The 26,118-nt window shown below is 36.1% G+C and overlaps 1 protein-coding gene across 2 annotated transcripts in view; it reads right to left on the minus strand.

Moving 5' to 3' along the window:
* Window positions 1-26,118, minus strand: part of Cbl (E3 ubiquitin-protein ligase CBL) — a 302,440-nt gene that overhangs the window by 36,931 nt on the left and 239,391 nt on the right. Inside the window, exon 10 of one of the 2 annotated variants that reach the window (XM_081725867.1) lies at window positions 3,495-3,839. The exons of the other annotated variant lie outside the window; for it this stretch is intronic. Within the exon in view, the coding sequence (XP_081581993.1) occupies window positions 3,495-3,839 (345 nt within the window). The remainder of the gene's footprint in view (window positions 1-3,494; window positions 3,840-26,118) is intronic. 2 annotated transcript variants of the gene reach the window in all.

The raw sequence follows: 26,118 nt of genomic DNA on the forward strand, positions 1-26,118 counted from the left end.
ATGTCCAAGTACAGCATGGATGAATAGTAAATCTCTAACTACTACGGAGCAATTTTTGTTATTTATATATTTCACACTTTATTTTCTCGTCAAATCTTCAAGGACCACAGTTTTGCTGATGATAGTCGCAAAGAAGCAAAGATGAACAGGAATGTCTGCGTCATCATCAACAATTAGACTCTCAGGTGTTTTTACAGTGAAGAGATCAGCATCTTGCATTCCTTGCAATGTCTGATATCCAGTTAACTCTCGTTTTCTGGTCATTATACACACAGATTTTGCTGTTGTCGACAAAAGATATAAATATATCCATAATTCAAGGCGCTTCCGAATGTCCATGAAACACTAAGCATGCCTATTCTCCGTTGAAAATAGATAACATGTGATTTAGTTATGATATTGATATGAATATAAGTGATTTCTCTGTCTACAATATACATACTAAATTTAATAAAAATACATATAGTTTTCTTCTTTCAGGTACTAAAAAGAAACATATTTCGTCTGCAACAACAGAATTATTAGCAGATCGTGTAGGCAAGTTGATTTTGAACAGAAAAAAGCTGGCTAATTGAATTTGAATTATTTTTCAGAAAATATTCTTTTACACAGACATAGTAAAGTAAGCTGGGAAAACAAGAAGAAAGGATTGAAATAGAGGCATTCACTTCACAATGTTAAATTAGAATTGATCCTATAGTAACAGATTGTTGCTTTTCCTGGAATGAATAGAGATGACCTTTGTAATCACGCACTTCAGGATAATCTTTCTTACTTTTCTATATTTATTCGCGGCTTTAGAGTTAATTAAAGTAATTCACTGATGATGCTGCAGTAGATACGAACGTAATTTAAAGTATCCACTTCAATTGATTTAAAGTGTAAAAATTAAAAGGAATTATTTTATATCTGCGTTCTTTTACCTCAGAGATTTCATTTTTATTGTCCTCTGGTGTAGTACTGAACTCCGCAAATTTGCAAACGTTATTATTTAACGGACAATATTGCATCATGGATCGTATCCGAGATGGCATCACGTATGAACTTTCTCACACTTATGTCAAGCCAACTTCACCAGGTATTTACTTAGTGAAGATTTCAACGGGCAGTTAATTCAAACGTAATTTTATTTTCGAATTAAGTTGGAATCTATTCACCAACTTACGCTGGTTGCCTGACTGTATACTTTTCAATTTACTACATACACTGAAACAGGAATACACCATTTTCGCAGCATCAGATCAGGTCAACAAATGATGGTAACGTCTTTAAAGAGACTTAAGATGTGGAAGTCGGTTTTATATTTGTTTGATTGACAAATAACTTAAAACGACTACTATCACGACGCACTCAATCCACAATTTATTTATTCTCCTCGATTTTCTCTCTTTTTTTTTGTTCTAACTTTGGGGAGGGATATGCAAAAATTTAGTGGACATTCCATTCATGCTTGAGTCATATGTCATGATATCAAATGTTCGTTTTATTTCATTCATTTTATACTGATAAATTCTTCCATATTTTCATAGTGGAGTTCTTACTGTACGCGCTCAATATTAAGATTATCTTTGATCGAGAGCTGTGTACTAGTCATAGAAGGGGATATATCCAGCTGACTACTCTGAGACCATGAAATCATACGGTATACAAATAAAAAAAAACTTAACGATAGTACTTGAGCGCCTTATAAAGAACATGATCGATTATATGTAAGTTACAGAAAACTATACTAGAAAAAAAAAGAAAAGAAAATGAAAGAAAATAAAGAAAGAAAAATGGCTATTTTAAGATGGTGTCTTTTCCCCATGAAGAGAGAACGGATTTTTCGCATTTTTGGCTCTTTATTATTTTACTATTCAACTATCACCTGTGATTTCCTATTCTTAATTCCACAATTAAGAAAGTGTCATTACAATATACAATGTTTGTCCTATGTTCAATCCGGAGCTAGCAAACTCGATTGATTTTCAACCTGCCATTAAGGCATCTATATCTTCATTAAATTTCCTTCATATTATTCGCCTACAAAGGTAAATTATAGAAGCTAACATATTATTGGCAACGGTTTTGTTGATTAACCACCTATCAATTCCTGAAAGTTATAAATCTTCTTCTTCTATTTGGTTTTTGGTTACTTTAAATTCAAACTGGTAACCAAAAAATATTTCGATGAACAAAGAAACAGAAACATATATATTCTCTGTTTCTCTCTCTCTCTAACGAACTTTATTTAAGCAGAAATATTTCACGGCCTCATAAACTTAGGAGCGAAAAACGTGTTAAATTTCCTTCATTAAACGGAAATTGTTACGCGGGCAACGGAAATCAAAATAAGGCTTTTAATGGAAAACATCGCCGTTAGAAAGTTTTTACACATTCTGTCAGAGGTTAGATATATATACAATAAGCTTCAATGTAAGTTAAACAGACACAACGGATATAGATGCCTTAATTGAGAATTATACTGAAAGTCTAAAACGAATATGGCATTGAGTTGAAAGAAGAGTATCGGCTAAAGATTATTAAGATGCTGTTAAACGTTTAAAGGAACTGCAAAAACTTGCCTTACGTTGAAGTGGCACTGATATGCTTAGTATAGTTACTAAAGCTACAGTATTTGTGGAAAGGAGCAGTCAAACAGTAATGTGTACAGAAAACCCTCCTTGACTATTGGAGGAAATAAAGTTAATGTGTGTACATTAATTTTCCTGTTAATTGTAAGCTTTGCGTGTATTCATTCTTAGTAAAAACAAATACTGTAAATTGACTAAGATACTGTACTACGTACAGTATCTTATTTTATCTCAGTATGTCCATTACATGCATGGATTTTTTTCTCATAGGTCCACCTTCGTTAATCGAAAATCTTTCTTTAACGGAATTTTTTGCGAATCCCATTCCATTCTGCTAAAGACAGGTTTTACTGAATATCCAAAAATATTCTCTAACTAAAGTTTTAGTCTAACCCCACACAATCTCGGAACAAAGTCTAACCATTACGTTTTCAGTACAGTTATTGCTAACATTATTCATATTTTTACAAATCATCTTACCACTAAATGTTACTATAATAGCAGTGGATAAAAATTCTCACGTTAAAATACTTAAAAGGAATTGAGTGTTCGTTATTAGTGATCTTACGTAGATCAACATACCAAGAACTTTTCATTGCCCATAACTTAAGAAGAGAAGGCAATCTTAATATCGAACCACATACTTATTCCATCACTTTTATTCTACAGGATCAACAAGCAGAGAATGTGATATATCATGATTTATATAGCAAGAAGTTTCCTCAGAAACGCTAAGGAAGAGGAGAGAAGTGCCACGAAACCGTCTGCGAATATTGTGCTTTCGGATGTTTAAACGTGAGAGAACTTTTAGTTATTATTAGTAAATATGCACTCCATCGTATCAATTTGTTATCATTACCGATAATAGTTCTAAGAACTTTTCTCTTTATACGTACATGAATACAGAAAATGTTTACACACCTGGACTTATATTGGTATTTTCATAGCTTGGTTCCTCTGATATGTCAGCTAATTCAGCATAATGAATAGAGTGGCTACCACCACTATGTTGACGTTGTAGTAGTGGGTTACTTGAAGCTCCAACCTGAGTGACTGCTGACGATGAATGGGGATGAGATTTGGTCGAGAGAAGAGGAGAAGACGGTGCTTGTGAGGTACTTGGAGTAGGAAACATTGGTGTGGTGTTTGATTTTGATGGTAGTGGAGTAATAAGGGTGGATGAACTAAGGGATGGGCATGATTGATGTCTTACGTGCGAATGGAAGCTTTTGGTTTGCAATACATCATACCTCAGATCCATTGCACCTAAAATTTAAGACAACAATAAAATATTTCATTAATAATAACATAAGAATCTGAACCTAAAATTAATTTTCGAACTTCATCGTTATTTGCAACATTTGAGAATTTTGCAAGTATATCTGGAACAAAGTTACAAATCCAGAATTGCACAATTATGGACAAAATCTGATACACCTTTGTCATCAAACCTGAGCACATATACATTTTTGTATGCACAGATATATATACATATGCATCTCACTAAAAGATTACCTAATCTTCGGCTTTATACATTTTCCTCTGCAATTATCATTATTCATCAAACTAATTGATCTACGAAAAAGCAGTACTAAAACGATTAAAAGCTTATCTTTAAACTTTCGCCTATTCGTGTGACGGAGAAGTCTTTGGTCGAAGCTTCAGTTCATTTGACATGGTTAGAGAAAACTTGTAAAAGTTTAATCATAGTAATTGAACAGGACTTGGCTGTTCCATTGACAGGCATATGGGCAGCGGCGTTTCGTAAGTCACACGGACGGATTTGGAATATCGGAATGTATTTGGTCTAGGAATTAATTCGTGCGGGTGGACAAGAGATGGCGCAACGAACGGAGCGTCCCACAGTTCCGTGTATCCACACATGTGTTGCAAACCCCTGTCATCGCGTATCGTTCGTAGTATAGGGCAGTGGATTAAAGCGTCAACAATACCAGTTTGTAGTTAAGTGAACATGGCGCAATTTGTGCCTGATAAAGTGTTTTTGCGGGGTGTCCTGCTGCATTACTTTAACATGCAGAAAAGTGCGACTGAAAGTCATCGTATTTTGGTGGAAGTGTATGGTGACCATGCTCTAGCTGAGCGAACGTGTCAGAAGTGGTTTGCACGGTTTAGAAGTGGTGATTTCGGCTTGGCAGACCAAGAGCGAGCTGGACAGCCAAAAAAATTTCAAGACGAAGAATTGACAGCATTGCTCGAGCAGGATTCGTGTCAAACGCAGGAACAACTTGCAGCAGCATTAGGCGTTGATCAAACAACAGTCTCCAAACGCTTGAAAGCCATGGGAATGATTCTAAAGATGTCACATTGGGTTCCACATGAATTGAAAGACAGAGACGTTGAAAGACGAAAAACCGTTTGCGAATTGCTGCTTCAACGACAGAGCAGAAAGGGGTTTCTGCATCGAATTATTACGGGTGATGAGAAGTGGATCCATTACGAGAACCCTAAACGAAAAAAGGCCTGGGTGAAACCAGGTGAACCAGGTCCATCACAACCAAAACGAGATATTCACTGTGCAAAGGTTATGCTGTGCATATGGTGGGATATGAAAGGTGTGGTGTACTATGAGCTGCTGCAACCGGGTGAAACTATGAATGGAGAACGTTATCGACGACAATTAATGCGTTTGAAGCAAGCTCTGGCCAGAACACGACCAGAATGGGAGAACAGACATGATAAACTTATTGTTCAACATGATAACGCTCGCCCACGTCGCAAAACCGGTCAAAACCTATTTAGAAAATGTCGGATGGGAAGTTTTACCCCACCCGCCGTATTCACCAGACGTTGCTCCTTCGGACTACTACTTGTTCGATTGCATGAACAACGATTTGATTGGACAGCGGTTTACTTCTTCAGAAGATATCGAAACATGGGTCTCTGACTGGATCGCTTCCAAGGATGAGGACTTCTTTCGCCACGGAATCCGTACATTGCCTGACAGATGGGCGAAAGTGGTGGCTAGTGATGGACAATATTTTTCTTAAGGTATTTATGTATTCTGTGTTTGTACTACAGCTTCAATGTGTGCGTACCAACCGCACGAATTAATTCCTAGACCAAATATTAACTATGAGAGTTTGATGTTTTACAAAAGCAGAAATATATATAATTCAGTAACACATTATTTTTACAATACTATGATTGAAGAATAAACATCTACATAATACAAGATAAGCACTACCATTGGACACCGGGTAACATTGACTATGGCGTTGATTTTTTAAGAAGTGATTCCGACTCCACGAGATGATGTAGGCATGTCAAATCAATGTGAATTCACTGGCTCATCAGTAGATACTGTAGATGCCATAATTCAAAGTATGAGGGTGTCATTTTTGCGTTTCACCCGTTGCTCCAAATAGTGCCAGAAAATTTCTATTGGATTTAAATCTGAAGACTTCAGGTCAGAACAAATGCGACAGGATACCTGAGTGTTCCTTAATCCAAGTACAAACGTTTTGAGTTCTATAAGTACGCAATTGTCATCTTGTACTGCTATTTATTATGAGAATTGGAGAAATAGCACACAAGTTACTGAGAATGGCTACCTAAACATGTTGGTTCATTTGTACATTCATCTATATATGTAAGGCTTAAGTCATGATACGAAAAGCATCATCACGAACATCCTTCAGCTTGAATTATACCCCTCTACATACTGCGGCTGAAATGCTTCATTGGACTTTAGGTGCAATCGACGAATTTTATCATTGTAATAAAGACAAAACGTAACTCGTCAGACCACACTATACGTTTCAGATCCACTGCAGTCTAGCATCTATAATCTTGAAACATCGAAGACATCCAACGTTATGCAACACTGTGAAAACTGACCTCTTTCTGTACTTAAGCTCTACGAATATACATTGCATGAAGTTTCCTTCCCTTCGCAGTGTTCTTTCGGAAATTTGTTAAGATGGACTTGTATTAATACATTGGAGCAAGCAGTTCCTAACGGGTCTGAAAAACAACTTTCCTTGACCAGGTGTAAACTCATTGATAATCATAAGGCCATTCGTACATACGTTAGACCATTCCTTGTAGATACACTGAATAGTTCAATTTGATACGCCTACAAACTGAGTAACTTCATTTACTGTGTGCTGCTGGATACGCTCAAGAGCAATGATCCTTTTTTGCCGTTGTCACATATTTGCTTCGACTTATTACAACGAGGTGTTTCAATAGAACCGATTGGCACATCCACATAAGTTTGCTGCAATAGTCATGTATCAACAGTAGTGGTCATTATGTCACGTGTGCCGCGTACGTGTGTCACGTATGCAGCGGTGGCTCAGTGGTAGAGCGTTCACCTCCGGTGCTTGGGGTCCATGGTTCGATCCCAGCTCGCGCCGTGTGGACTTTGTGGTGGACAAACATCGTGCTCGTGGATTTTCTCGGGGTTCTCCCGTTTCCTCCCACTTTCATCCTTCCACCATTTCACTCATTTCTCATTATCACCGTCTCCTTTAGCCTAACCGGCATAATCGTGGGACGTTAAACTTAAAGATTTCATTTTTCATTTACTCAGTTTGGATCTGCCAAATCATATTGAACTACATTACGCAAATTTTACATGTCTCACCTCAAAAATTAAGATAAAATTTATATGGAATGTCAGAAATTAAAAAGACTACCAGAAAAACTGCATACTGAATTACTGCACCACCCCATTAGGCAAATTAGCACTACTTGGCAGTTCGACACTCTTGTTTCTTTTCTCGAGAAAACGGTCCAACTAGGTATATTTTTGTTGCCATAGAAATGGTAACTGGATAGGTTGTAACAAAAATTACTGACTCTATCACAGCAGAAAATACTGAAAATTTCCTCGAGCAAGAAATTATCTGCATTCCACACTTTTTTGTATCTTGACCGACGCCTTGTATATTTACAAATGGCGCTGCAAGTTAACAAAATTTGGCAGAGAAATGACTTTACATACAGAAATGATTCACCGGTGCACAATCACCCTTCGTTCGGTTTAATTAAATTATCCAAGGCTGAGACAGACTGGCAAAGATGGTCTCACATTTGCGATCAACACACATGTTCAGACTGGAATAAAGCACTCTTTAAGCTTCTTACTATAAAGCTATGTGCCGCGTACATTCGTCGAATGCACCTTGGAAATTTAAAATCTCATCCAAGTGGACAGAGAACAATCAACAGCAATAAGGAAAAACGTTAAATTACATTTAGAAAAGGCTCATCTACAACAAAAGAAATTTTATGACAAAGACACAGACAATTAATGAACCTGGAAATCAAGTTTTGATATACTTCCCGTTTCAGAAGTAAGGTCAGGCAGAAACTTTTACGTCCAGCTATCATGGATAGGTACGCATTCTTAATAAATAAAACTCCAACTTAAACTGTGTGGAACTACCACCAACATTTAAGAAGCGTATCCAAGATAACAATTTTTCAGGGATTGAAGGCAAAAAGAAGCAAGAGAAAAAGAAAAAAGAACATATATAAAATACGGAGTACTTACCTAATAGATTATGAAAAAAGATCATTTCCGTCCACCATCTGCTTATTAACCCAAACGGTTGTTTCTTTACCCCTTCTCCCTGCAGATATTCTATTATATTCAACGGTGAACGATACAACACTTCTGCTAATTGTTCTTTCATTATTCTTTTTAAATACCGAATACCGTTAATAACTTTCTTCCGATGAACCCTTTTCGCCTTATTTTTATTTAGAAATTTAATCACCTTTTTAAATCAATAATTCGTTTACTTTCCCATCGTTATGATACTAATTTCCTTCCGCAAATTCAAATTTATTCACTTACATTGGAATTCTAAAACTACGTATTTTTCTCTTATAGAAAATATACAACAGCAATGTCAGCGATTTTTGTCTTTCTATTATTATGCAGTACGATTGCAGTCAACGAACTGGTATTTCAACAAATAGTGGGAAGATCAGCGGCACGACTCAAACGTGTAAGATAAGGAATATGAAGATAAGGAATTTCTTTCATATCATTTGCGCCTCTATTTCACGGCTCTCAAACATAAAAACGAATCCTGTACTGGCTATGGAAACTTAATCCAAATTCTTCATAAAAACGAAGAACAATTTATTGATAAAGTTACAAATATAATTCCATGCGATTTCCGAGAAAATTGTAAAAGAAAACAAAAAAAGGAAAACCTTTACCCTAATTAACAAATATGGCCTTTAGCGGCTTCTCAATCTACGAGGTACGTAAATTGAAAACTTTGATTCATCTTTTGAAAGAACAATCAAAATATTTGAATTCTCAAATTCAGAAAATTAAAGAAAGAAAATTTAAACTTATACATTTGGTGTCAAACTTAACTGTTACTGTCGAAAAGTTAGTTACCCAGACTCAAAACGAGACCCTGCAGCTTGTGTGTACCATCGCAACAAACGAAACATTTTTAATTGCTATTCTAAATTTTCAGTTTATAGAGCAGCACCTCTACTTGATAATACAAAGTATTTTAGATAAGAAAATTAATGAAACATTAATTAAACCTCAACTAGAAATAAAATCATACAGGGTAGTTCAAAACTAAGGAACTTTAATGGAGAAAGATCTGAGACTCTTTTATCAATGCACCAGGGCCTACCTTGTGTCTCTGGACTCTGAGAAAGCAAACTTTGATATTATCAACCAGATTCCTATTATACATGATAGTAATTATCACTTTCTTTATCAAATCTTCAATAATGGCTTTCTCACTGATATTTCTTACCTCCGTCCGCATACATTAGAATTCACTATTTGGACTTCATCTGGAATCTTCGGTTTTGATACATTGGTATCGGAAAGGCATCGTATGTTTGAGATTTTGAGCCAGATCGCACAACACCGATTGTTTATACGATCTTGTTTTTAGAAATCTAACCACAAATTGCCATATGAAAAACCATCCTCATCAAAGTGGAGTAATTTTATTTATATACACCGACTGGCTTAGTACTAGAAAATCAGTCCGTATAGCTCGACAACAAAATTACTGTACTGTTGCAGACGAAATTAATTACCTCTTACGTACTTTTTCCATTATAAAGATTACGAATATATTAAGATTGATGCTTTGTATCTACCTACAATCATACAGCTAATTTCACTCTCGAATATCGAACTCTCCGCTGATTATAATTTTAATTTCACTTTTAATCTGCAATTAAAAACACTTCACTTCCTTTGGAAAGGACGGTTTCATCGGAGCCTGCCCTAAATTTCCAGGACATATTTAATGACAGCACGATCAGTGAATTAGTTTGCATTTATTAATTCCACTAATGGGATTCCATCCCGCCCTGAGGGATATGAGAATCCTGCTTAGCAGGGAAGGTCATTTTATAATCAATGTTTTTTTTTCTTTTCTTTTTTTTGTGGTGTGTGTGTGTGTGTTCACCACAATGTTTCAATGTGTTTTATTTTAGTGCATACAATGTTTTCGTGTGCAAGTGATATTCATAAATACAGTGTTACAACACGATGATGCTCCATATGTACACTTTCAAAATTTGAGATTGTTTTTTTCAGTATGGGGGTTGCAAGAAATCCACACCTACTGGAAGAGACGAAGAGGACGTGGAGAATCATGAAGGACTCTGACAACCCCTCCTGAGGTTCTCCCTTCAAAGGATGGCTATAAAAGAGCACGTCGAGACTAAGAAGTCATCAGTGCCTTGTACTGATCATAACCTATAATACCTATTTCCGAGGCCGCTTTGGGCTACGGAGTCTTAACTTACAATACCTTCTCACGAGGCCTCTTTAGCTACGGAGTCTTAAAATACAATACCTACTTCCGAGGCCGCTTTGGCTTAGAACACCGTTCTATCAACCCGAGGCAGCATGGTATGGGAGGGGCCTTTCTTTATCCATACTGAAAACACTTATTTTAAAGTAATTACAGACTTAGAGAAGATTTTAATTGGGGCTATGTATAATAATTATATATTACACTTTGTATATGACATCCCGTGTACTTTATTAACTCTACCTACAGAATATTACAACACATAGTCCAGAAGAAATCAATGGTAAATCCACTAAACCGTAACATATGATATAAAGTTCTTTCTTTGGTTCCTATTATGAAATGGTATGTCCTCTTTCAGATTCCGTGTGATGCTACTTTGGCATCCTTGCAAAATTTTCAGTATGACATCACTGTTTCGCCTATCTAATCTACATATTAAACGGTCAGTCTTGGGAAGTAACGTAACGCAAGTACAGCGTTACTTGTAACGCGTTACTATTTAAGTAACGTTTCCTAGTAACGCAATACATTTTTCCAAAGTAACTGTAACGGTAACGCGTTACAAATTTTTAAGTAATGAATAACTACAATATGTGTATTTAAAATGTTTCTTTCCTATAAGTGAATTTCTCAGAATGGAATAATGGAGCATGAACTATGACAGTGACCGACAGTCACCGACACACAGAGAAACAGAAGACCATACTGCCACTTGTTGTTTTTGGAAGATGGCAGCCTCAGGGAAATCACGTGTGCTGATTGCAAGCACCTGGAAGATTTTGTCATAGATTTTGGCAACTCCAGCTCCAAATCAATACATTCAAGAAGTGAGCTACGAGTGCAATGGTAGTCTATTTACTTTGATTGGTTTTGTTTTATAAGGATGAGAACGAAAATATTTTACCGTTCGAACATTTGAAAGATGCTTTTTTCTTAAAAGCTGAGGATGATGGTGGACAGAATTTAAAAGTAAAGTGTCTGAAGTGCCCCGGCGGGAAATATTTATCAACAACTAGGGTGTCATATTTAACGATATACAGTAAGGGGTTAATATGAATAACCTGTGTTCTGATGAGCAATCTACTTCATTACTAGAAAATAGTTTGTTGATGGTATGTTATATTAGATTTCTTTCAGATCAGTTTGCGTATCCTAGAGTCCCGTTGTTTATAAAGTTTGGAACTAGCTTTAAAAAGCATGTATCGAGTTTAGAGTTACTAGTAAGTTTGGATTCAATCCCAGTTCATGTGTTCTCATTTTATTAGATGTAGTTCTCTATATTTTGTATTTTTAATTTTACATAACAATATTGTTATTATTATATAATTAGTTTAACTGAATAATAATAAGCAGTCATTTTTTCTAACGCATAGAGATGGGCACGAGTCGAGCTAAACTCAACTCAACTCGAATTCAAGTCGAGTTTTGACTCGAGTCAAAGGTAGTTTTCTCGAGTCGAGTTCCGAGCCGATTCACTGTTTTTGACGTCGTGTTTCGAATCGAGTCGAGTTTGATAAATGGCTCGCTCATTCAGCTCGTTTTGAAATCATAGCCTGATTACACTGGAAAACGAAAGCCATGAGTAATGTAAGCAATAAAATGGAAAACTTTTAGTGTTGCTCACGAGAGAGGGACACTGTTCGCATCTCGTCTCGTCTCTATAATGAGACCACAAGATAGTTTTAAAACGAGCTCAGTTTAGCTCGGCTCAACTGAGCCGATGGCTCGAGCCGGCTCGCTTGGGGTGGACCATCGGCTGGAGCCGGCTTGGTTGGGATGAGCCATCTGCTCGGTTCGGCTCGATTGGGAAAGAGTTGCGAGCCGAGATGTTCGAGTCGTTGACAATTCTAAGCCCGGGCCGAGCAGTTTTGAACATATTTTGCCAGCACCCTATAACTTTTAACAATGTTTAGCTCGAGCCCGAATACCCAACAACTTAGACTCTCAACCCAAAGTCAAAAGCTCGTGAACAATGTCCTTGACTACTAGACTTCACGACTACCGAGGTTGACAATCAACTAATTTTCTAGTATTCAGATACAAACCGTCTATCTTTCATGTTTATACAGTGTTATTATTATTATTATTATTATTATTATTATTAATAATAATAATAATAATAATAATAATAATAATAATAATAATAATAATAATAATAATAATAATAATAATAATAATAATAATAATAATAATAATAATAATTGTAATAGATAGTACTAGTAGTACGGAAAATTGAAGCAATAAGATTTTTTTCACGTATTCAAAGTTTCGAACCTAAAAGTAACGTGTTAGTAACGCGTTACTTTCGAAGTAGGGTAACAGTTACTTTTTTGAGGCAAGTAACGCGTTACATTATTACAAGTAACTTACCCAACACTGGCATAGTATGTGGAGGGGCCTTTTTTATCTATACTGAAAACACTTATTTTAAAATAATTACAGAGTTAGAGAAGATTTTAATTGGGACTTTGTATAATAATTATATATTACACTTTGTATATGACATCCCGTGTACTTTGTAAACTCTACCTACAGAATATTACAACATATAGCCCAGAAGAAATCAATGGTAAATCCACTAAACCGTAACATATGATATAAAGTTCTTTCTTTGGTTCCTATTATGAAATGGTATGTCCTCTTTCAGATTCCGTGTGATGCTACTTTGGCATCCTTGGGAAATTTGCAGTATGACACCACTGTTTCGCCTATCTAATCTACATATTAAACGGTGAAGGATAACTTAAAATCTCTATGACTCAGCAACCAAACACAGTATGAAGACAACTTTTGCTAAGCTACATATAGTCAAACCTTTCCACAATTTGAAACATTTTGGTAGCCATTGTTGATATGGATTCAAAATAGTGACGTCTAGTGTTGTAAAAATTCCGGAAATTTTGAACCGACTGGTAAAAAACCGTTTTTTCCGGTTTCTTTCCGGAAAAATTGGGAAAATAACAAAAATCTTTATATTAGGTTAGTTTTACTAGTAATGGAACCTTTTTTTTCGAACGCGTGAAAAATGTAAATTGGAAAATTTCAATATTTTGAATATTTAAAAAAGAAGCATTCGAAAATAAAACTGTTGTAATTATTCTTGAAAATTAATAGTCTGCACTCATTTCCTTTATATGCCGTTTAGTCGTTTACTCCTGGCTGTGCATTAATTACAGAACTTTTACAATTGCACACACATCTACCATCATGAAGCGTTTCTGTTGCAACAAATAGGGCTCTTGAATGAAACTGAGTTCTTAATGTGCTCTTTGATCTGGTGAAATTCTGTTAATTTTAATCAAATTACTTCTTAAAAGAAAGAGCAGTAGGCAAATTTCACTAATACTCATGCACTAAGACATATAATTACTATTATTTATTCAAATACAGACTTTAATATAAACTTTATGTTCAAAATTTTGTAAGTAAACTAATGCTTGTTTTCTAGTGCGACAAATTATCTACATATATAAAAATGAAAGTGACTATATTTTTAACTTAACAACTCTTGAATCACCAGACTGATCTCGATAAAAATTTTCAACATAGATGAGGTTCGGGCCTGGGATGGATTTTATCATTTCACTTAGAAAGTGCAACTTGGAGCAAGGAAGTGCGGATATATATTGGAAATTACCGATCTTACAAGGAGAATGCAGACTTTGGTAAGTGAACTTCGGGGCCATTTTTTGCGAGGTGGTAATGCACATTTAAAGAGTTAATATTACAAACTGGGAGAGCGCAATGGGCAAAAATAACCGAGAAAAACCGTCTTATAGTTTTCTGCTCTTCGCATATATCGTAAGACGCACAAACTTATCAAGTGACGGCGTGGCAGTGTGAGAAGAACCTGAGACTCAAGTGCAAAGGGTCCCGAGTTCGATTCCCGTTCGAGTCAAACTTTTATTTTAGTTTTTTTCTTCAACCAATAAAGTAGCCATTTGTAACTATCAGTAAAATATTAATTCACCATATGTTTATAATGTATTAAAGCAATAGAAATTTTCAATCACTTGTAAAATCTTTCAATGTTCCATGTATGTTCCATAACTAGGAACAAAATTTAATCTCTTCCGTAAATATTATTGTTACCGCAGTCGTTGTGTAAAAATGTTCTTGAAGCTTCTCGTCTTCGTCTGTTGGCAGTGTGCGAATTTCAAGGGGAATCAGGGGAAATCTCCTTTGGTTGTAGCAACATCCAGTATTAGCAAAGGGGATTTCTCCCTTAACTGTTAACACATTCGCACACTGTCAGCAGATGTAGACATGAAGCGTCAAGAACATTTATTAGACAACAATTGTCGTAACCATAATATAACTCGTGATATCAGCATATTTACGGAATAAATTAAATTTTCTTGCTAGTTAACATGGAACATTGAAAGATTTTACAAGTGATTGAAAATTTCTATTGCTTTAATACATTATAAACATATGATGAATTAATATTTTACTTATAGTTACAAATGGCTACTTTATTGGTTGAAGAAAAAACTAAAATAAAACTTGACTCGAATGGGAATCGAACCCGGGATCCTTCGCACTTGAGTCTTAGGTTCTTCTCACTGGGTTACGCCGTCACTTGATAACTTTTGCGCGTCTTACGATATATGCGGCGAGTAGAAAACTTTAAGACATTTTTACTCGGTTATTTTTGCCCATTGCGCTCTCCCAGTTTGTAATATTAACTCTTTAAATGTGCACTACCACCTCGCAAAATATTGACCCGAAGTTCACTTACCAAAGTCTGCCTTTTCCTTGTTAGTGTCGAACTTATAGTTTTCGGAGTTGCTGAAATTAACAGTAACATTTCCGATAAAGCTTAAATTCAAATTCAGCACTGCAATTTGGGGGAAGGGGAGGGGAGATAAATAAAATGATAAAAAAAATGACCTATATTAGTGTTAAATCCATAGCTTTCGTGGTTGCTGAGATGAACAGTAACACTTCCGATGCTGTTTAAATAAAAATTCAGGCCCGCAACTTTGGGGAGTAAGAAGGGGAGATAATAAAAATGATTGAAAATAGCCTATATCAGTATCGAATTCATAGTTTTCGGGGTCGCTGAGGTGAACAGTGACACTTTCGATTCCGTTTAAGTCTGACTATATCCCCGCAAACTGGGGGAGGAGGGAGATACAGTGAGACCTCTCTAAAGCGGACAGCCGTGGGGAATCAATAATTGTCCGCTATAGAGAGGTGTCCGCCTTAGAGAGGTTTTGATATTTTCTTACGTAAATTAGTAAAGAATGCAATATGCAATTGGTAACAATATTTTTGGATGAATAATGTATTCACGATTATTACCAAAATGTTACTGTGCCTGTGTTGTCCTCTGCTGTCCAATACTCTATATTCGAGGCACAAGATAGAAATAAGATGTTATAGTTCTCTGCACTTTACACTTACGTTTTCAGTATGTCGCTTTAATTTGTGGGTTAATTGCAGTCCAGTAGTGTATTTTTTGTGACAATATGCGTACCCGCGGGCAAAAACTACCAAACTTGCCTTCTGCTTGATTAGAGATTCCAGCAGGACAGTAGAATAACGTGTTATTCCAAACGGCGAGCAATTGTCAATCGCTTTTGTGTCTAAAACAGCTTGAGTGGGAGTGGAATACAAGCAAAGGACATGAGAGTGTTGTTAAACAGAGACTCTTCGTCTGGGTTGCTGAGTAGGCAGTTGAGGAGACAAAATGTCACAAAGCTTTCTTGGTGACACATGTATGAATTACTAAAAATGTATTTTTACAATACTTTTCAGCTTATTTATAGAGAAAGTGTCCGTAATACGGAGGTAAATAATACCTATAAAGGACAGAAAAGACTGTCCGTGTCCGTACTAGAGAGTGTCCGCTTTAGAGAGGTTTGCCAATATGTTTTATCCTATTACAGTGTTTGGGGATTACAAAATATGTCCGTTATGGGAGGTGTCCGTTAGTAGAGGTTTCACTGTATATAAAAATGATGCAAAATGATCGATATTAGTGTTAATCCATAGGTTTCAGAGCCGCTGAGATGAACAGTGACATTTCCGAGGTAGTTTAAATCCAAATTCAACGCCGAAACTTTAGGGAGGGGGAAGGGGTAATATATATATATATATATATATATATATATATATATATATATGTTTGTGTGTGTGTGTGTGTGTGTGTGTGTGATGGAAAATGACTGATATTAGTGTCGAATCCAATGTTTTCGGAATCGCTGAGATGAACAGTGACACTTCTAATGCCATTTAAATCCAAATTCAGCGCCGTGACCTGGGGGTGGAAAGAGGAGAGATATACAAATGATCGAAAATGACCAATATTAGTGTCGAATCCGTAGTTTTTGGGGTTGCTTTGATGATCAGTAACATTTCCTATGCCGTTTAAATCCAAATTCAGCCCCGCAACTTGGGTAGGAAGAGATATATAAAAATGACTGAAAATGGCCCATATTAGTGTCAAATCCATTGTTTCCGGGCTCGCTGAGATGAGCAGCGACATTCCCGATGCTGTTTAAATCCAAATTCATCCACGCAACTTGGGGGCGGGGAGATATATAAATATGATCGAAAATTACCAATATTAGTGTCGAATCCATAGTTTTTGGGGTCGTTGAAATGAATAGTAACACTTTCGATGCCGTTTAAATCAAAGTTGATCCTCGTAACTAGGGGACGTGGAGAGGCGGAGTATATATAAAAATGATCGAAAATGACCGATATTAGTGTCGAATCCATAGTTTTGGGGGTCCTGAGATGAACATTAACACTTCCGATGCTGTTTAAATCCAAATTCATCGCTGCAACTTGGAGGAGGGAGAAGGGGTGGATATATAAAAATGATCGAAAATGATTAATATTAGTGTCGAATTCTGGGTGGCTGAGATGAACACTGACACTTCCGATGCCGTTTAAATCCAAATTTAGGCCACATTAGTTACTCCTAAAGGGGGAAAATGACATGGTAAAGTAATTGAAAATGACTGGTACTAGTGTCGAATTCATAGTTTTTGGAGTCCCTAAGTTCATTGGTGACATTTTTTTGCCCTTTATACCCAAAATGGAACGTATTTTCCCCGTGCGAGGAACGGGTATTTAGTTAGTCTTCAATAATAACAAACAGAAATTTCAAATGTTAAATTCTTCAATACATTTGTCGCTGCTCAAATTTACGCACTTGTGCGGTGTATGTGTGTGTGTACGTAACTAAGATCATCTCTCTTTCTGAGTTGTTCCAAAAATACAATTACAAATAATAGAGGGAATTTTATCAGAAATCTAAAAAATAAAATTAAAAGCAGTTGCTTTAAGTATTTTTCCTGCTAGCGAAATACGTTGTATACATACATGCTGCAGACACGTTACAGCAAATAAGATTAGTATCAGGCGAAGAAATAGTTTTTAAATTATATTTTCTGGGTTTTGCCAATATTTCCAAACAAAAGATTTTTTCTAATGGGTGCAAAATTTCCGGAAATATTACACAGCACAAGGACAATACATATCTCCGTAATATATATATATATATTTGATTTTAACATACTGGTAGTAACAAATATGATTCTGGCCCTGTTATTTAACACTTCCCTGCCATAAAACGGTAACTTTATAAGATTACTTAAGATAATTTAAATGCGTCTATATTAATTAATCTAACTAGGATTATATTTTAGTATCTTTTGTAGCCATAACTCCATTCTATCACGGTACTAATTTTATAGGAGTGGTACAAATATATTTGTTGCCACAAAATTTCCCTATTCTAATACAAGAAACATAACTAATCAATGATCTTAACTGTAAATTAGTTTTCATTTTAAAAGCATAATGTAGTAAAATATTCGAAAATTTCAATTTTCCCCAATTTTTCCGCTTTTTTCCAAGCTCGGGAAAAAACTGTAAAAAACTGGTTCTTTACCCAAAATTTCCGTTTTTTTCCAGGCCTTTACAACACTAGTGACGTCACAATTCTGAAATATGTTAATTTAAAATGCACTTCAAAAATTCGCTATAAATAAAATACCTTTTCAGGACGAACGGCTCAACCCTTGAGTTAGCAATTCAAACCTCTCTAGCTCAGCTCCTAATTAACCTAGAGATATGATTTTGGTATGTATCTCTTCAGAAAGGATGGAACTTTCTAATCCTGTGTATATCATTCATGTAATCGGTCCCGCCGTGGAGGGGGAGAGGGGCAAAGTTGGGTGTTTATAGCTTTCCCTCTCTTCCTTCAGAATTTGTGGGGAGGTACCCGCCCTGATGGAGCTACAAGGATAAAAAAATGGCATCCATAGAGACAAATGAACATACTCACTAGCCATACCCAGTCCATGACTTTTGGGCTTAAGAGGGGTGAATAGGAGGGGTATTGAATTTACCTTTTTTCTTATTGTATATTTTCTTATAAAGACAAAAAAAAATTTCAAATTTGAGGAACTCTGGCAACATTGTTATTCATCGTACGCAAGAAAAAAAAATCTCACATTTACGACAGATATTTGGGACAATGATACACAAAAGTCGTTCAATACGAATGGAAAAAGAAATTCGGAACCCCACACCTACGTGACGCAATCCTGTATATTATTCAATATCCACTGTAATGTACTCTAACGTTGACAGCCCTAGCGACATTCCTAATTATCACAGACTCACAAACCATACATCGTTGAAAACCTTATAGACCAGCCATTCCAACAATGTAACTTGTGTGTGTCTCGGACCAAACCAGTAAAAGAAGAAGAAGACGAAAGTCAAAATTTTGAGTGGAAAATCAAATTTTTCGAAATTTGTCGGACTATGGCAACTCTGTTATTTGTCGTACGCAAGGAAAAAAAAAACTCACATTTACGCCAGACATTGGGAACAACGATATAAAAAAATGAATGGTGTAGGTGCAATAGGAGTGAAGAAAAAAATTCGGAAACTCGGACCTACGTGAATCATCCTGTATTTTGCTCGAGAGATTGTGGTATACGCTAATATCAGCTATACCTCGTTGGAAAGCTTATGGAACAAACATTCCAACAAGGTAACTTTCATGTCTGTCGGGCCAAACTAGTAAAAGAAAAAGAAGACGAAAATGAAAATTTTGGGAGGAAATTCAAATTTTTCGAAATTTGTCGGACTATGGTAACACTGCTATTTGTCGTACGCAAGGAAAATAATTCTCACATTTGCGCCAGACATTGGAAACAACTATGTAGAAAAACGAAGGGTTTAGCTGGAATAGAAGTGAAGAAAAAAATTCGGAACGCCGACCCTACGTGAATCATCCTGTATGTTTTCGAGAGATTGTGGTATAAGCTAACATTGGCAGACTTGGACACGCTCCTAATTGTCAAAAACATATCAGCTATACCTCGTTGGAAAGCTTATAGAACAGATATTCCAAGAAGGTAACTTATTGAACAAACAAACACACACACACACACACAGAGAGAGAGCGATAGGAACACAGTTATCACCTCAGAACGCACCGTTCTATTTTTAGCCTGGTCAAGGTCAGCTATAGTTATCAGTTGAACCTAAGGGTCGTAAATATGCAATACATTTCTTTCAACTCCAAAATCTTCCTGCCGAAGCAAAAGGAAAGAAAAGCAATGATCTTTCGACGAACAATGTTAGGTGAACCAATGCGAGTTTATTCTCTGCCGTTAGTAAGATTTTTCTGCATTCCTACTGCACTTACACGGTTTATTTTTTGCACAATTGTTCACAATAATGGGGATAAGTGTGAGAATTATTTTTCTTGCATACGACAAACAACAGGCTGCCATAGTCCGACAAATTTCGAAAAACTTGATTTTCTCCCCAAAATTTTCATTTTCGTCTTCTTTTTCTTTTACTAGTTTGGTCCGACAGACACGAAAGTTACCTTGTTGGAATGTTTGTTCCATAAGCTTTCCAACGAGGTATAGCTGATATGTTTGTGACAATTAGGAGCGTGGCCAAGCCTGCCAATGTTAGCGTATACCACAATCTCTCGAGCAAAATACAGGATGATTCACGTAGGTTGGATGTTCCGATTTTTTTTCTCCATTCCTATTGCACCTAAACCCGCCATTTTTTTTATATCATTGTTCCCAATGTCTGGCGTAAATGTGAAATTTTTTTTCCTTGCGTACGACAAATACCAGTGTTGCCATAGTCGGACAAATTTGGAAAAATAGATTTTTTCGCAAAAATTTTGATTTCGCCTTCTTCTTTTACTAGTTTAGCCCGAGATACACGAAAGTTACCCTGTTGAAATGGGTGTCTCATAGGGTTTCCAACGAGGTATAGCTGATATGTTTGTGACAATTAGGGGCATCACCAGACTTGCCAATGTTAGCGTATAGCACAATCTATTAAAAAAATACAGGATGATTCACGTAGGTTCGGTGTTCAGAATTTTTCCTTCCATACCTATTGAATCTAAACCCTTCATTTCTTGATATCATTGTCCCCAGTGTATGGCGTAAATCTGAGATTTTTTTTGCTTGCGTACGGTATACAACAGCGTTGCCACAGTCTGACAAAATCTGAAGAAATGTATTTTTGAAAAAAAAAAATAAGTGATTTTCGTTTTCTTCTTCTTTTACTAGTTTGGTCCGAGAGACACGAAAGTTACTTTGCTGAAATGTCTGTTCTATAAGTTTTCCAACGAGGTATGGTTTGTTTATGTGTGACATTTAGGGGCTTCGCCAAGCCTGCCAACGTAAGGGTAGACGAAAATTTCTCGGGAAAATAGGAACAGGATGATTCACCTAGATTCTATCTTCCGATTTTTTTTTACCTAGCTATTATACCTTTGCCCTTCATGTTTTGGTATAATTATTATCAATGTCTGGCCAACAGGTCAAAATATTTTTTCTAGCGTACGACTAGAAACAGTGTTGCCAGACTCTCACAAATTTCGGAAAAAATAAATTTTTCACTTTTTCTCTTTCTTTCTTTCTTCTTCTTCTTCTATGGGTTGGGTACGGTAGCCTCAAAGGTTATCTTACTAGAATCTTTGTTTCATAAGCTTTCCAACAAGGTATAATTCATACACATGGAAGAATTAGGAGGGGTGTAGGACCGCCAAAGTAAAAGTCTACGATTTTCTTGAAATCCCTGCCCGTCCTGAAAAGGTTTGGACTAAACTATATTAAAATTGGGACATATATGTACTTTCACGGTAATCCCACGTAAATATTATAACGATGTATTGAGAATCTTCGGAGCTACACGACGAAATGCCTCAACAGGTGTAGTGTAAAACCATAATTAACCAACTTCAATATAGGTATCTTTTCGCATAACTTCGACATAGGTGCATCTACTATTGTAATTACTTTTGCTTTGTTTAAAAGATTGTACTTTACAGGCACCCCCACATAAATTTCATTAGGATGTATTGGGAGTTTTTGGAGCTAGCTTATGTGGAAACTTTAATTAACTAACTATAACATATGTATGTTCACGCATAATTTCAATACAAGTGCAGTAATTTTGATAAATTTTCTTTGTTTAAAAGAGCATTCTTTGTCGGTGATTTGGTACGAATTTCATTACAATGTAAAGAGAGTCTTTTGAGCTAGACCATAAAACACCTTAACGAGTGTAGTGTGAAAAACGTAATTACCCGACGTCAATATGTGTATGTTCACACAAAACTTCAATATAGGTGCCCAAATTTTGATCTTTTTTTTCTTCATTTAAAAAAAAATTCCTGTGTTTGTGGTCCCGTGTAAATTTCATTACAATATAATTAGAATCTTTGGACCTAAACTATAAAACGTATCAATGAGTGCAGTGTGAAAAACGTAATTAACCTTCGTGTATATGTTCAGGTAAAACTTCAATATACGGCATCAATTTTGATGACTTTTTCTTTATTTAAGAGAGTGTTCTATCTTGGTAGTCCCATGAATATTTCATTACAATGTAATGAGAATCTTCGGAACCAAACTATAGAACACATCAACGAATGTAGTGTGAAAATGTACTTAACCGACTTCAATATGCGTTAGCATAATTTGGACATAGATGTATCTATTGTGACCATTCTTTTTTTCTTTTCTTTTTTTTTTCGTTTAAAACAGAGAGTATTTTGTTAGTGGTGTCATGTAGATTTCCTTACAAAGTAATGAGAGTCTTCGAAGCTAGATTATAAAACACATTAAAGAGTGCAGTATGTAAAACGTAATTAACGACTTTAATATTGTATGTTCACGCATAAGTAGAACGCAACTGCACTGATTTCAATAATTCTTTTTCTGTTGAAACAGTCTATTATTTGGTGGTTCCATACTAATATAATTGGGATATAATGAGAGTTATAGGATATAGACCATGAAACACCTTAACAGGTGCAGTGTGCAAACCTAAATTAATCAACTTCAAAATATTCATATTCACAGATAACTTCGACATAGGGCACCAAAATAGTTGTGAAAGTGCTCCGAATGGCAGATCTTTTTTTTTTTTTTTTTTAATGAAGCCTACTATTTCTCCCATTTAAGTCCGACTTCGCCTTCTTGTAGTGGTCTTATTAACTCTTGCTTATATAAAAGGAACAGAATGGACAACAAAACGGGTATCATCATTAAAAAAAACATTCTCAAAACAACAGGAGAAAAGATTAAATCCAAGCGAAACGATTGGTTCGACAGAGAATACGAGACAGCACTAGAGCAATGGAACCTCATGCTAATATACAGAACAAGGCCAGTTAGAAAACTAGAAAAAACAAGAAAGAAAGCGAGAAAAATATTCCGAGAAGAAAAAAAAATAGTCTAGAAAATAAACTAACATAAATTGAACATATGAGATACAGAGGCCAGACTAGAATCTTCTGCACAGAGGTTAAACAATTAAAAGGGGGTTACAAATCATATTGTACAGCTATTAAGGACCAAGACGACAACCTACTTCACTCTAGAAAAGAGGTACTAAAGCAATGAGAAAAAGAAATACAAAAGACGGCACAAATACACTATGAAAGTAAATAAATCATAAGCCCACAAGGCGAATCGAAAGGAACACAGACCACAACAGTTCAAAATATTACAGAAGGAATCAAAAGATTAAAAAAATAACAGAGCCTTTGGAGGAGACATAATCGCTGCAGAATTCCTTAAGAAAGGAGGAAAAGATGAAGAAAAAGTAATGCATACGTTTAATGAGAAAATTTGGAACGAGTCATATGACCTGCCTGAGGAATGGGAAACAGGATTAATTAACCCCGTACATAAGAAAGGAGATCAACTGTCCTGTGACAACTACAGAGCGATTATACTATTCACAACAAAGTATAAAGTCTTGACAACCATCAACCAATAGACTGAAATCACATTACGAAATCCTAATGGAAAAGTATCAGGGTGGCTTCAAAAGAGGACGATCAACCATAGACCAACTAATCACAATCGTACAAACCCTAGAAAAATTCTAAGAAAAGCATATCACCAAATATCACCTTTTCATAAACTTTACACCAGCCTATGATAAGGTGCACACGGAGAAAATGTGGGAAGTACTTTAGGAACTAGGCATATTGGATTAGCTAGTGTAATTATAAGATTACAGTAAAAGACTCAAGAGCAAAATAAAATAGGAAGTAATATATCAAGACAATTTCCAATTCAGAAAGGTGTCAGACAAAGACTTGGTTTAACCCTAATACTGTTCAATTTGGTGTTAGAAGCTGCGGTTCGAAATCAGGATTAAAAAAGAGCAGGAACCCTAATACCCAGGAGCCATCAAATTTTAGGATACGCAGATGACATTAAGATCGTGGAGAGGAACATGGGCGTCGGCAGGGGGGGGGGGGGTCGAAGAGGTCGGTCGAGCCCCCTTCCCCCTGGAAATCTTGTTAATATTACCTTGATCTTGAAGTAGTCAAGTATATATATTGAACTTAGAAGGAGTTTCCGGAGACAGGATCGTATGTTCTCTCCATAGCACTTCACGATAATTCCTGTTTTCAAAATCTCAAACGTTGAAAGAATCAAGCAAGTTATCCTCAATCGTTCCCATAGAAAATGAAGAGCCACATCTTTTAATACTTCTGCAGTGGTTTCCTTTGTAAAGCGGAATAAAAGTGTTTCTCTGACTCATTTGTCTGACCTTTGCAACAATCGGAAAAGTACGGGCATTTAACAAATATTGATGTTAAAAATAACCCAAGAATTCTGTTTGTGAAGGCAATAATGTCACCGACTCCTCTGCACCTGTTTGCCCTCTGGCTGTAGAAAGGTGATCCTGAATGACCCCGCCTCCTTTTAAACCACGAATCTTGATGGATTACAGAGAGGGGAAAGGGTCGAGAAGACAAAACTGCAAATGGAGCAGCAGGGACAATGATTCTAATGCTATCACACATTGTCTTCCTTGTTCTTAGTAGCGTTCTGAGCAGAAAGAAATTGAGCTTTTTTTTTTTTTTTTTTTTTTCCTATGAGACCCCGCGGTTTAAAAGTAAAATGTTATTTTTGGCGAGGAGGATGGAGATTGACCATTTTCAAGAAGAGAAAGGTTTAGTTTTGCATAGTTGGTTGTGTGCAGTTATTGGAAATCCGTGTTTCTGGTGTGTCATATAGGCGGTTTTCGTTTTCAAAACTTCAAAGTTGCTCGAGAGTGTCGGAAAGTGATAAATGTGTGTGGTTTTCGATCTCTGGTCCCTTTCAGAGTTAAGTGGGTGTTTTCCCTTTAGTTTATAATTTATTCAATATCTCATGTGCAGGTGAGTGAATTAGAAAGAATTGCTTTTCAAAAATTAATCATGCATAAGCATAAGCAAATGAAACTCGATGTTTTTCTAAAACAGCAAGTGTTCTCAAAATTGGAAAACACCAAATGTGATATTCTGTGTGTTGAAAATCTGAGCGAAGAAAAAGAGTTAACGGAGGGCAATATCGTTAGCGTACCCTCTCCCCAAATGTTCCCTTGGGCAACTTTATTAGGTAAGGAGACATCCTGTGACCCAAAAAACATTGGCAATTATGTAGACTTAAATTTGCAGTCAAGTTTGTCGGACACTGGTCGATATGAAATATTGATGTCGCCGTGGCACCCGACCGAAACATATGATTCTAAACAAGATGTTACGCCAGGAAAACGCCCCTTTTTGTATAAGTAGTTTGTTGAATTTCCGTGGCTAGCATATTCTAGAAAGTTGCGAGATGAATTGTGGAAGCAGTGTGTTCTTTTTCGATTTCCGGTAAAAAGAGGATTGCAAGGATCTTTTATGCACCGTTTAGAAAATACAATGATTTTTTTGCATCTGCTCGACAACACGAACAATCCGAATGGCATCGGGCGTCCACAGAACATGCTCAGTTATTTTCGAATGTTATGTCTACGAAAAGTTTGCCCGTTGATTTGAAAATTGATGAAGCGGCTCGGAAGCAAGTTGAGGAAAACCGAAAAAAACTGGTCATCAATCATTGAGACAACTGTCTTTTGTGCGACACATGATTTGTCTTTACGAGGAAAGAATGCTAAATCTGGCAATTTCTACGATTTTCTCTAATTTAAAGTAGATTCAGGAGATATAACATTAAAACAACACCTTGAAACTGCTGCTCAAAATGCAAAATACTTATCTGTGCAGACTCAAAATGAATTGATATCAGTTGCAGGCAACACTTTATATGAACAGTATATAAATCCTAAAATTGTTTCTTCCCACTATTATAGTGTGCTTGCAGATGAGACAGCTGATATTGGGGGTGTAGAACAATTGTCTCTAGGTATTCGGTTTTATGACACTGTTGAAAATCAGATGCGAGAAGATTTCGTAGGTT

The sequence above is a fragment of the Thermobia domestica genome, chromosome 9, assembly GCF_964235325.1.
Source record: "Thermobia domestica chromosome 9, izTheDome1.hap1.1, whole genome shotgun sequence".
Taxonomy (NCBI): Eukaryota; Metazoa; Arthropoda; class Insecta; order Zygentoma; family Lepismatidae; genus Thermobia; species Thermobia domestica.